Here is a 13,181-nt window from a genome sequence, read left to right on the forward strand (position 1 = left end):
CACCTTTAAATATTATTGAAGACTGAAATTTTTTGGGGCATTTCCTCATCCAAATTATTTGAAGGAATAGTTAATTCAGTCCATATTGATCATGGACTCTGGTTTATTAGTCAGCTATCCAGGTGATAGTTCTAGTTACTGTCATCTGAATTTTAGTTTTTTGATGACCAACCTTTACAAATTTATTTCATCTTAAAATTTGCAAATATAGATCACATGCAAAGAAATCTATGTATAGAACTATTGTGAATACTGGATTCTTGTTTCTAGTAAACAAATCATTGTTGGAGCTGAGCAGAGACTGAATCACAACTTGTACATACACTCTCTATGACTGTCTTTAGTTGAAGAATAGTAACTTCTGCAGCATGTTCGAATATTCCACACTTTATCGTAAAGCACTCCAGAGACAGGAAGTGATGTCATCTACCCAGTTCCTAGTTCTCATTGTAACTTAATCTTGGTAACAAAATTAGTTTAAATGTAACTTCATAAAACAACATTTTGTATGAAGAGGCACTGACTAGAAATGATAAAGTTTGGTAAGATGAGTATAAAGAGGTGTCAAAGCTTTGCTTGTGAAAACTTAATTTCATGCAATATTGCCACAACACTTCAAATACGGTGAAGTCTAAGATTAAGAAACGGCTAAAAAATTTAACATGTTTTATCTGATTAACAGCTGATTTTGCCATTTTTTAAACAATTGAATTTTTTATGAATTGAATTTTAATATTGTTGACATTTTATTTATTTTTTTTTTTTCTATGATTTTTTCTTGCTTAAGAAATTCGCTTAAACTTCACTTCCTCTTAATCAAGAGGATCATGTTTTGGTAGAAATTCCTGACAAAAGTTTAAAAAAAAAAAATGATAAAAGATGATCACATTAATATTTCTATTCACCAAATCGTAGATGTGACCATTTTTATCAGGTTTGTAAAATTTGCATGAGGTGAGGAGTTCACAACCTGACTTCATTAATTATTTGCAGATATCTTCACCAAGATCTGCTAAGAATAAAAAGCATGAGAAACCATGAACCATTTTTCAGCATTTGCTGATGATATCGCTAAAATCTGATATGCAAAAATTGAAATATTGTTAATTTGGACTTCAAAACCGTTCCTTAAACAGTCATAAATTCTCATACATGAAAGTAAAATATCTCATTATTAAAACTTAAATAAACAGACTATATTTCAAAGCATTTCGGTGAAGGAAGTATCGATGTTAATTATTCAATATTCTGTCCTACAAATGCATCAAAAGCTGAAATGTTAGATGTTTGAATGCACGTAGCAATATTTATGGTATTTTTTAGGTCCTGAGGGTTTATATTGAATTTTTAGGAGAATCTGTACATTGATGGTCTCGCAGGAGAGTTTAATTATCTTTTTCAGTGTTACACAAGAGGTTGGTGTTTACATTTTAATGTTTTTATTCTTATTTCCTTGATCCTATTTGAAGCATAAAAAATCCCGAATGTTGATTTTGGAGACTTTTTTTATTACAATTATATACATGTACTAGTCCATTTAATACCAAAGGATGATTCTGTTTCAATTAGTTTGAGATTAAAGCATGAGATGGCTTGACTACAACAGCATCCAATATACAACACATGAGATACTGAATCTACCGTAACATGCACGCGGTTTGTCCGTGTCAATATCCATTAAGGTCGGTAATTAACTAATCTTATGGAGAAAAGAACCCAGGGACCATTACGACCGTTTGCTGGCCGCTTACAAATATGCATAATATACAAACTTTAATAAGTTATTATTAACAATTCCGAGAGAAAATTCTGGTAGTCCAGTGTGAATCTATGTTCGGGTGCGGGAACGACGTACAAGCTTTCATATCACATCGCCGATTATGTCCCTTGTTTGCAGCGCCACCCTACGTCATCGTCATAACAACCACATGTAAATAGCATTGGGAACCATCTTGTGAGAGTTGGAGACGAAAAACACTGTATGTGCTAAATAACACCGATAGATTGTGATTCTGTCGGCTAGTCAAGAAAGATGGTAAGTTGAATACATTATCGATGGTTTAAGTTCTCGGAAAACATAGATATACATTGTTTATCTGCGAATTTGTCAAGATTGAATGCCGTTTATTTCTTTTTGGCCAGGAAGGATTGTCATTGATGATTGTAAATTTCGTGTTGACATTGTGTGTTGATATGCTGATGGACTATCATCATGTAGGGCTTTTAATATCATCTATATTACATTAAGTATTTGGAAGTTGTTACTGTTCTGTTGGCCACATTGTCTTTTGATTAAATCGCCCTTTGCGTCCTCACATTTATCTTGTGGGATGGAACGTTGACGACAAGGTATGAGTATACTTACTTACATACATGTGTGTTGTTCGCGGGGTCAAAATAAATTGTCAGAATCCTTTGGACATACGCTTACGATTTATGTATATATGCTATCTTTTTACAAATTAGACGGATTAACTGGGTAGTTAAACCGCTACCAGAATATTATTGTAATAGGGAGGAGTAAAGAAAAACACAGTGCCCCCGGGCGTGTACGAACTACAACCCTTCGGTCTCTAGTCGGACACTCTACAGCTCGACTAAAGAGAAATTCCCATATACAAAGGCTAGTAGGGTAACCTGTACTCTCAACTTCTTCTCTGCTCCCTCCTTCACAAAGTCTTTGACTCCGAAGACAACAACAACTCAAGTTCAATATCTCCAAGGAAGCATCTCAGTCTCTTGTAGCTTCTATCCTCGGCAGTTTCAAATTAGCAACAAGTTTAAATGTGTATACAGGGCTCTCACTTCCCATTTTGGGACTGGGGCCCGGGGCCCTTAGAATTGGGAAAAATATTGGCGTTTTCCTTAAAATTGGGAAAACTTGGGGTCTCAATTGGGAAAAAAGATACTATTTTGCATTGGGAATCGGCCCCAAATCTGGCAGATCGAGAGCCCTGGTTTACTCTACCAATTCACCAAAGTGAAATTTTCCACTAGCTAAGGCTAGTAAGGTGAAATGTACTCTCAATTTCTACAGTACAGTCGCCATTTATCCAACTTTTTTGTGGACACTCGTGGTGACAGCTGATGACGTTTTGTCAGCTGAATTTTCAGCAGTTACTCATTGTTAAAATAAACACTTTGACAGAATTTTAATATCTCTACATTTAGCATATCATCCACATGTAAATTTATATGAAGCTTACATATACATTCAATGACTGTTAAGTAAGGGTATACAATATGAACTACAGATCTGGCATTGAATCTTACAGTCCATTTTTGTCAGGGAGTAAATTAAAAGCAGTTAAAGGATATTCAGTTCCACTCATAACAATATTTCACATTAAACTCTTATTTGTAGCCTGGCAGTGTAATCTCAGCGGCTGGAAGTCAGTCTTCATCAGCCTCATCAAGAAGAGGTAAAACTAAGAATTACAGGACTGTAAGCAACCATTCACAAGTAGATGAATCTTTATTTGGTGCCCCAAACCATGTCTCCAAACGCCAAGAATTGCTTCAGGAAAAATGGAGCAACCAGGACGTTTCAATTGAACAGATGGCACACGAAAGGAGTGCAAAGAGGAAAAATGGCAATGGAAAGAAAGGAAAAGAAACAGTTCAAGTGATTACAAAAGATCTAATCCGAAATTTAATGTGAGTATTGGCAATATTTACTGAAGAAAGAAAAAAGAAGTGTATGACTTGTACACTATGACAACGTATACGTATTCCAATAACATCCTGGAATTGATTTTGAATTTATCATGATACTGATAAGTGAATTTGTTTTTCAATTTTACTTTATAAATTTGCAATGTACATCCCTGTATAATTTATCAAGAGAATGTCAGTAGCATTTTTATCTGGGAAGCGGTTAGGAAAATAGAATTTATTGAAAATGAAAGGGAATGGTTCAAAAGTAAGGTGTTTTTGGAACTTGTCAGCAGTGAAACATTGGTGTAGGCTGAATCAGTAACCCCCATATCTATGTCCTACTGTCTAGCTGTAAAACCAAAGCATTTAAATCAAATTGATGGTCTAGCTTTTACAAATCCTTGGCTTAATTTAGACTATGTACTCTAGTGATGCTCTTTGTGAAATTGTTGATTTGTAAGTAGGTAACAATGTAAGTGATGTGATTTGGATGTGTCCTGGAAAGCTAGATAAGATAGGGAGATGTTTTCATTCATTTCCTGTCTACATGTGATGGAATTTTATAAGATATCATGTTAAGATGTCTTCAAATCTGCTTCATGAAGATTTTATCTTAACTCATAATTCCCTTATTACCTTATAATACATAGTAATTAAGTACCATAATAACAACTTCTTACAGTAAAGATCAAAATGTCTACCACTTCAATTGATCATTTTGTTTTTCAGAGTTCCAACAGCAGATCCGTCTGGACAGTCCATGGTCCTGTCACGATATGATTTCTACAGGATCCTAAAATCAGCAGAAGTTTTAACTAAAGAACAAAAATTAGCTGAACAGATGCGTATTAAGGAAGAGAAACTAAGAGAAGAGGTAAAGTATGATCGACTAAAAATGAGAACATAAATATCCATGTATTCAGGGTTGTTCAAGATAACACAATATATTTTCCAGTTAATTAAAACCTTCAGAGTATCAGTATATGCCTGTATACATGGATCCCAATGTAAACACATGCATTTCAGTTTACTGCTAAAAGTTGTATAGGGCAAAAAGTGTTTTTAGAATGTATAATGTAAAATTTATATTTTGATCAAATATAGGAAAATAATTAGGTACCTGTACCAAACCAATGATTTAGTAAGAAAAACAAATTATTTTATCAGTTTTGACATAAAACAATCAATTAATAGATTATCTTTATCCTGATCAATTCCAATTTTATATATTAAAGTATCATCCCTTTTTTTTTTGTAAAGTTGAATATTGGTTTGTTGTTCCAGGAGGAGTGCCAAAGACGAAAAAATGAAATGAAGGAGTACGACATGGATAGGAGGAAAAATGAGAAACTTAACGATTTAGAACAAGAGGCAAAAGAGAATGCAGAACACTTATTGGCCAAGGCTAATGAAATGAGACAGGAACAGGAGGATGAAATCAAACATCTTAATGAGGTATGTAGATCATGTGGGACAACGTAAGTAATGACTAAATTGTCTGGAGCTATGATAGCTCAGTGTATACAGGGTTGACCTATGTAACTTCTGATGGAGATCTCAGGTTTATGGTCCAATGCTCACTACCTAAAGCAGTTCCTGTTTGTCAGGAAGCTAAGAAACGGATCAATCTGTGCTGACATGTATCCGTTGACAGGATATTTCACCCTATAAATTGATTTGAATGGTATATGACAGACCTATCATATCTTGTCCAGTGAGGTAGCCAACAGCTCCTGCAAGGAGACCCTGTCTAAAATAGAACCTGGCCGTTCACAGGGTGATAAACCGGGCCAGCATATATAGATTTCTGTCTGAGATGTAATTCTATACTTTCTACATCCTGTTTGATTCGTTGGGACGTAAAACAGATTATTCAACTAAGTTTCCTATTTTTTGACAAATTCTGTTTTTTTCATTTTTCAGCTTATCTTGAATGCTAAATGCCATGCTATTCGAGATGCTCAGATTCTCGAGAAACATCAGATTAAGGGTGAGATGATCACTGAAGAAAAGCGTCTAGACTCCATGATGGAGGTTGATCGACAGAACGCCATTAAGATTCAAGAGGAGATCGAAAAACAGAGAAAGGGGGAGCGATACCTAGGGGCTGCTAAACTCCTGGACCAAATCCAGGAGAATGAACAATCACGTTTGTTTGAGCTGGAGAGGAAGGACATGGAAAATGTACAGATGCAGAAATACATTGAGAAAATGATGGAGGAAGACAAGACAAGTCTTGAGAAGCGTAAAGTTGAACAGACTAATCTCAGGGTAGGTTCGAGGAGGCCCCAGCATGCGTTGAAAACTTTCAAGAATTTTTCAAGTTGTTGTATCATTTCGAAATATTTTAGAAGATTGCATGCCATAAACAACTTGAAACTTTCTTGAACAACAGTGAAGACTGATAAATTTGGAATCATTTATAGTTAGTGAAACTGTTTAATTGGATCCCTAAGTATATTGATGTTTTTCAATATTTTCCAATGCTTAAATATATTTTAGGAAGAGCTAAACAAAGCCAACGAAGAGATGATTCAAAGGAAGACTCTCAGAGCTGAGCAGGAAAGAGCAGAGGAGGAGAAGGTCGTGGAGTACATGAAAAAGAAAGCTGTAAGTTATTTCCAAAGTAAATGATTGGTGTAATCACTGTTTTTCTACCACCACTTCAAAGTTAACAATGAGGGGAATGGGTTTACATGCTAATCAATCAGTCTGTGTACAAAGTTTGTGTACAAGATGTCTATTTAAACCATAGCATTACAACATCAAGTTCTACACTGGGTTAAATATTGATGGTTATTAGTCAAGGTCAAAGGTCACACTTGACCAATTTTACATTAAAATGCTGTGGTACAACATATCTGCTGATGAACCAACAGATCTAAAATATGAGCAGGGAGTTAAAGTAATATCTATGTGAGCCCCTACTAATTTTGTTTTTATCTTATGCTTAAAACATCCTTGTTGATTTATAAATGCAGCATATCACAGACTGAGTTTACTGACGTCCTTGGCTTTTAAATCCAATGGGGACACTGAAATGACACAAACAAGTTATTCATCATTTACAAATATTCTTGATTTGAAGCTAAAATTTCAAACTGTCTAAGAGACTTTTTGATAACATGATTTTTCCAGGCCTAAATTGTTAAAGCATTAAATGTTCATGAAATATCCATCTTAAAAACCTGTCATTATTCATATTTTAGTATACATGTGCCTAGATAATTCTATTTTACCAATAGCTAATTTCTGTTATCAGGAGAGAGAGGCTGCCTTTGAGAAAGAACAAGAACGTATCAGGATTGAAAAGGAGAAAGAGACTTCCCGATTACGAGCACTTCAGGAACGTGCCAGGGATGAACAAGCTGAGAGGGACGCCCTGCGAGCCAAGCGTGCCCAGGAACAGACCGAAAGGGAATGGAGGAAGAAGGAGGCAGAGGAAATGCGCAAAAAAGCTGAAACGGAAGCCATGTTGATTGACGCACGTGCCAAACAGATGCACCAGAAGGAACATTTCTTAGCTGTCCAGGCACAAAGGGAACGCGTCGAGTTCGAGAGAGTTCTTCGGTGAGTATGCTCAAAATTGACAAAGATTTCATGTCTGCAAATGTTTTTATTCCTCTAGTTTCAAGTTTAACTTCTGAAATTGTTGATACGTAAATTAGAAAAGAGAACATGACTACAGTATTAGGACCAAATAGCATTGTTTTGAAAAAGAAATCTCTGTTCTCTCATTTCATTCTTCTTACTTCAAGTAACAATTTTTTTTTCTACTTTTATCATTTTTGAAAAAGGAGGGTGTATACGTCAATACTTTGAAAATATTTTCACAAAAATGAATTGTTTTCATCAGGCAAAGATAACTACTTGGAGAATTGACTATTATCTAGGAGTAGATATTGCTGAATGTATGGAAACAAGTTCAAACTCTCAAAATTTTCTTGAAATTACACCAAAAAAGGTAATTTAGTAATTTAAAAGATATACGAAGAGTCAAAGAGTTGTCTGTATTTTTACCAAATAGAGCTCAGAAGGAACTTGTGGAGAAGGAACGTCGAGAGGAGGAAGAATCTGCCAAGAAACGACATGCTCATGCTGATGATGTTCGACACCAAATTCGCCAGAAAGAAACACAGCGTATTATGGAGCGTAATGCATTCTTTGAAGAGGGTGTTAAATTGGACGAGGAAGCTCGTATCAGACGAAACAAATTAGAGGAAGTGAAGAGGAAGAAGTTAGGAGAGTTGAGGTGGGTTTTACTCCTAATTAGTAATTTTAGTCTAAATCTGTCAAAAAAGGTCTGTTCATATTCTGGATTATGTAGACCACAGGAGACAGGAATTTCACAGATGCTGATGGAAAATGCTAGACCTCATTTTTTAGCTTTGATACATTGATGTTTAAACAGAGAAATAACTTACCAATGGTAAGTTTAAAAGATTAAAAATTATTTGTGGCCAGATTTGTAAAATTGATGGAAAATATGTTTAATTGAGGACATCATGTTTTATCTTGTGATTATTGAGGATATTAATACAGTATCAAATGAATGAAAAATTACTTAGAAACATGATATGAATATTTTTGGAAATTTGTCAACAGGGCTGCTGGTATACCAGATCGATATGTCACTCATGTGGCACATAAAGTTGATGTTGTCACAGCATCATAGATATACAACCATTGTGGGGCATTTCCTCCAATGGGAGGCGGGGTTAGTACTGTTTGATTGGCACATGCCAAGGTGCTTTTGGGTGTGGCTTGATATAATGCACAATTCAATTTGTTTGAGTTTTTCTTTTGTCACATTTTTTGTGTATTGTACCAATGTACCAGATTTAGTGGTGACCTGTATCCAGTTTTTCATAATTCACTTGTGATATTTGGAGGATAAAGCACAAAATTTTTTTTGTTTACTTAAATTTTTGTCAGCAATACAATCACTTTGCATGAAATTTATAATTCTTTTAATAATTATCACATTGAATGCCCAGTTATCATATAGTAATGCACATGTGTGAGTCACCATTCAGAAATTTTCCTCAATTTTTTTTTTTTTTTTTTTTTGCCAAAGTGATTCTCCTATATTTGTAGCAAAATATAAAGAATTGTTTTACAAAACTGTTCTTAAAAGTTAAATATTTTGGTTTAATGTATCCTTCATTGTATCAGATTTTCTGAAAGAGAAAAAAAAAATTAAAAGTTAAAAAAAAAAAAGACCCTGATTTTATTTTGCTTTGGCATTTTTTTCTGTGTTGTCAATTATTCAGTTCATTTAATAGATTAAAATCTGCAGTTTAGGGAATCTTATTCCCAAGATTGATGTTTTTAAATTATCAGCTGAATTAACACTGATTTTACAAAGAGCTTTTTTAGCAAGTCTTGTTATGGACAGTGCTAGATTACTTGTAAGCCAATGGAAACTACTACAGTACTATGTGTGCATGGCATTTTGTGGGTGCTTGGCATATTGGGTGTCTTGGTGACTTTATGTGTTCTGAATATATGATTGGTTTTGGTGTATACGTTTATCTGATTTAACACTGTGTAAACTTAACCAGCCATGTACAGTGTGATTATACATATGTATTGTGTGATTTATTCCAAATACGAATGTTATACTCAAGGGTAAGATTTTTAGTTTATTCGCATGAAAAAGGTTTGTGTATTTGTGTATTTGTGTACATGTATTCATATCTGGAATATCGTGAATTTCTGAAAATCTCCTCTTAATGATGTGATCAATATATCATTATGAATGTCACCCCAAGTCTCCATCTGAAAAGAATTTGGTCTTGAAAAAATGTTTACCTGAGGGACCAAATTTATTAATTAAAACATGAAATTTTAAATGAGATAATTTGGGGATGAAGGAACTGGTAGAAGAGGTTTCTGACTTATTCGTCACAGAGATGTGGCCATACCTAGTAAACATGAGCATAGTTTTTAACAGCTTAAGATCAATTATGTCGGTGCTATACTGCTCATGAAATAAGAAGTTTGACAGAACAGAAGCTTTATTAAATAACGAGAAATTTTAACTATATTTTGTGTGAAGAAAAATGTAAATAGAAGCATCAGTGTTTTTTTTCAGCAAAATATTTATGTGTTTTTTTTAACAAATGTAGTTATTGCAACATTTGTGTAAGCTCAGTTTTTATTTGTGATATTGTTTTTATTTTCAGAAATGCTGGAATTCCAGAAAAGTATTTGGCACAAGTGGAAAGAAAAATTACAGCACCCCAGCAAGTCAGTGCTTGAGGAATACCTTATAAACTGTCAAACAAACTTTCTAAGGATTAAGATTAAGATATAATCCACACCTATGATATACATTCCCTGAGGAACAACAAGAGTGATATATTTAAAATTTGAAAAAATGGAAACCCCTTTAGAGTTTAGGTTTGTTTATTTCAAGTATGAAGCTCACAAAACTAAAATTCAGGTTACAGAGTATGAACACCTCAGATATTCAGTTACAAGAATGATGGTCAATTCAAATCATACGTATAATAAAATCAAACTTGAACTTAACATTGAAAGTGTTCATCTTTATGACTTTCTTTGAAAGAGTTCGTCTAACATACTTTTTTTTTCGGTATTGTGTGTATGAAAACGATTTTTCATTTCTGTTTACTATACATAAATTTAAGTGTTAGGACTTTCGTTAAGATATCACCCGTTGTTGATGAAACCGTCCACCATTTTTATGTGTATATAGGATTTTTAGTTAGTTCATTGTGAATATCATTCTGTATTATCATCTGTTGTATACAATTAAACAATTTTTATAAACATTTCCACTCATCGTGCAGCAGAAAATCAGTAAATCAATAGCTATAGGCATATCTGACCTTTTTTTTTCTGAATTGCTGGAGTATATTTCATTTGATATATTCTTAGGCAAAAAGATGTTGTCTGAAGGAATATTGAGGTTTTTTAAAAAGGAAGACATGACCCAAATTGTTGATTCATTGCTGCAGATCATTTTTATTTTCCAGCACACTGTAATGATTGTGTCCAAGTGCATTGAAGCTGTGATATATGTTTATTTTATTATCATGTGATATTTAGTAAGGACCAGACTAGTGTGCTCAGTTCTCAGAGTTTTATTTTGAAAGGCACTGACACGTTCATGTTGAAATACTTACATTAAACATGACATTTTACCTTATGAATGCAATTTAATAGCCAAATATGGTAATGTTTGTCATCATATTGCGGTAGAAACTAATAAACTCATGTTTTGAGGCGATTTAAAAAACATTGAAAAGTTGCTTCATTTTCTGGGGTTTTGACTAGATGTTAAACATTTTCATCTAGAAAGTGAAATGAAGAAATATTTGAATATATTGATGCTAACACAGAAAAATAACATTCAATACAGAGGTTTAACTTTTTTTTTGCTCGATATTTAATCTTTGAATTTCGGATCATCAGATAGTGTTGTTCTTTAGACAGTTTATCTATAAATGCATGTTCAAATATAAACGTGTGTTGGCATTAATTAGAATAAAGAATAGCATTACGTCAATAATTTCTTACCAACATTTTTATAAAAGATACAGAATGATGGTTTGAATACCAAAGAGGGGTTTCTTTTTAACGAGGAAGATACATAACGCTGTCAATGCTTATAATTATACATATATATATGGTATGGATGTTCAGAATGTACAGTCACATGTCACTTGAAATTCCCTCTTTGTACAAAAGTGAATAAAGAACTATTTATTATGATGATTTATGATTTATTCATGGCGATGTACTCTGTCCAGTATGATTAACCTAGAATGTAACATGAATTATATGGTTATTGAGATTTCCTTCCTAAAATTACCCGTGAGACACCCTATATCAGCCAAACAGGCAATCCAGAGAAATGTTTCTGTAGAAAGAACAGTTTTACAAGGTGGGATACAGAAATTACCCAATTTATGATATTGTACAATTTGGGAAAATTGGAAAAAACCGTGTGTAACAATCATGAAGTTATGCTGTAGACAACAGGATACTGTGTGTAACAATCATGAAGTAAAGCTGTAGACAACAGGATACTGTAACAATCGTGAAGTTATGCTGTAGACAACAGGATACTGTAACAATCGTGAAGTTATGCTGTAGACAACAGGATACTGTAACAATCGTGAAGTTATGCTGTAGACAACAGGATACTGTAACAATCGTGAAGTTATGCTGTAGACAACAGGATACTGTAACAATCGTGAAGTACAGCTGTAGAAAATGGTTGGTACTTTTAGGACATAAGCTGAAGCCGCAGAAAATTATAGGAAAACTTTAGATGGTCAGAATAAAAAATAGAATTACAAGATTGAATCAGTTTTGTTATGAAGGCTTGGAAATATAAACAAACAGGACCATTGTGAATCATTATATCTACATGTACATAATAATACGGAATGATCACAACACAATTATCAATGTTATAATACCCATTGTGATAAACAGAATACAGTGCTTTTATGCACTATTTTTACACCATTTCCAACACCTTGTAGTAGTGGAGCCCCATCAGTGTGTAATAACTTGTTTTACTGTGCCCTCAGAGGAAACCATTGGTAAGACATACAACACGAAAGAAAGAAAATGATCAAACAGGTTTCATCAGACAGATGCAGAGCAAAGTGTCTTATAGATATGGTATAAACATTATAGCTGGGTGAAGTTATCTGCATGTGCTGTGAACAACATTTGAGTACTGTCCACTTTCCTTGTATACTTGCATAGTCTCCTCTCTCCACACATGACTGGCACCCAGCACAGACCTGGTTCCCTGGTAAAGGTCTGGTCTTATTGATAATCTACTTCCGATGTCCATCTTGCATACTCTAATGTAAATATTCCATTAGTCTTGTACTAAGCCATACATCTGTGTTGCAGGTTCTTGTCAAATGTCTACTAAATATTGTATTCATTAAAATGTGCATATTGAAGCCATGCCTGTAGTCATACTTGACTTATCGCTACAGGTATAGTGTTTTTAGGGGCTAGTCACTCTGAAGAACATTGGACCTACTGAAAGTGTCTGGTGGGAAGATAAAACTATGAGACAGGGACATCAGTATAATTTCTGTGGCAGAAGCCAACTAGGTTTTACCATCTCAGCACTCCTCATTCATATGTCTCAACAGTGCTAAGATCAAAACTACCTGACAACAGAGCTTGTTTGTACGTCATCCCAATATAATCTCACTAAGGAAATTTCTGTGATATATCACTTGTTTTACAGAAATGATACGATGAATGGCTTTTAAGGAACATGTTTTGGTCATATTCAACATCATTGATAGAATGACATTTTTTTCTGAATATTACCATTTTTCGGAAAATTATATTGGAAGCCCATTGATCTCGTGAATAATGAGGTTTGTTCGACTCCAGGAATGGAGTAGGGTCCCATCACGGGAAGTTAGTTTGTAAATGAAATGGATATCCTTACAGTGAATGCTTGTCAGGCAACCTTAAAGCTTATAGGTCTCCTTTTTTGGGTGATCTTACTT

At 34.1% G+C, this 13,181-nt stretch overlaps 1 protein-coding gene across 1 annotated transcript; it reads left to right on the forward strand.

Moving 5' to 3' along the window:
• The first annotated feature begins 1,961 nt into the window (after positions 1–1,961).
• LOC132557747 (cilia- and flagella-associated protein 45-like) lies at positions 1,962–10,159 on the forward strand. The gene is made up of 9 exons (XM_060222273.1): positions 1,962–2,035; positions 3,365–3,657; positions 4,387–4,531; positions 4,942–5,112; positions 5,581–5,928; positions 6,160–6,267; positions 6,920–7,227; positions 7,685–7,909; positions 9,846–10,159. Exons 1-9 carry the CDS (start codon positions 2,033–2,035, stop codon positions 9,919–9,921), a joined length of 1,677 nt encoding a protein of 558 aa, XP_060078256.1. The 5' UTR covers positions 1,962–2,032; the 3' UTR covers positions 9,922–10,159.
• Positions 10,160–13,181: the final 3,022 nt, after the last annotated feature.

Source organism: Ylistrum balloti, unplaced genomic scaffold, assembly GCF_031769215.1.
Source record: "Ylistrum balloti isolate Yb309-2 unplaced genomic scaffold, AGI_CSIRO_Ybal_v1 Utg370714, whole genome shotgun sequence".
Taxonomy (NCBI): Eukaryota; Metazoa; Mollusca; class Bivalvia; order Pectinida; family Pectinidae; genus Ylistrum; species Ylistrum balloti.

Coding starts and splice junctions, on each gene's coding strand:
- LOC132557747 (XM_060222273.1), top strand. Junction 3,658..4,386: donor GATCTAATCCGAAATTTAAT/GTGAGTATTGGC, acceptor TTTGTTTTTCAG/AGTTCCAACAGCAGATCCGT. Junction 7,910..9,845: donor AAGAAGTTAGGAGAGTTGAG/GTGGGTTTTACT, acceptor TTTTATTTTCAG/AAATGCTGGAATTCCAGAAA.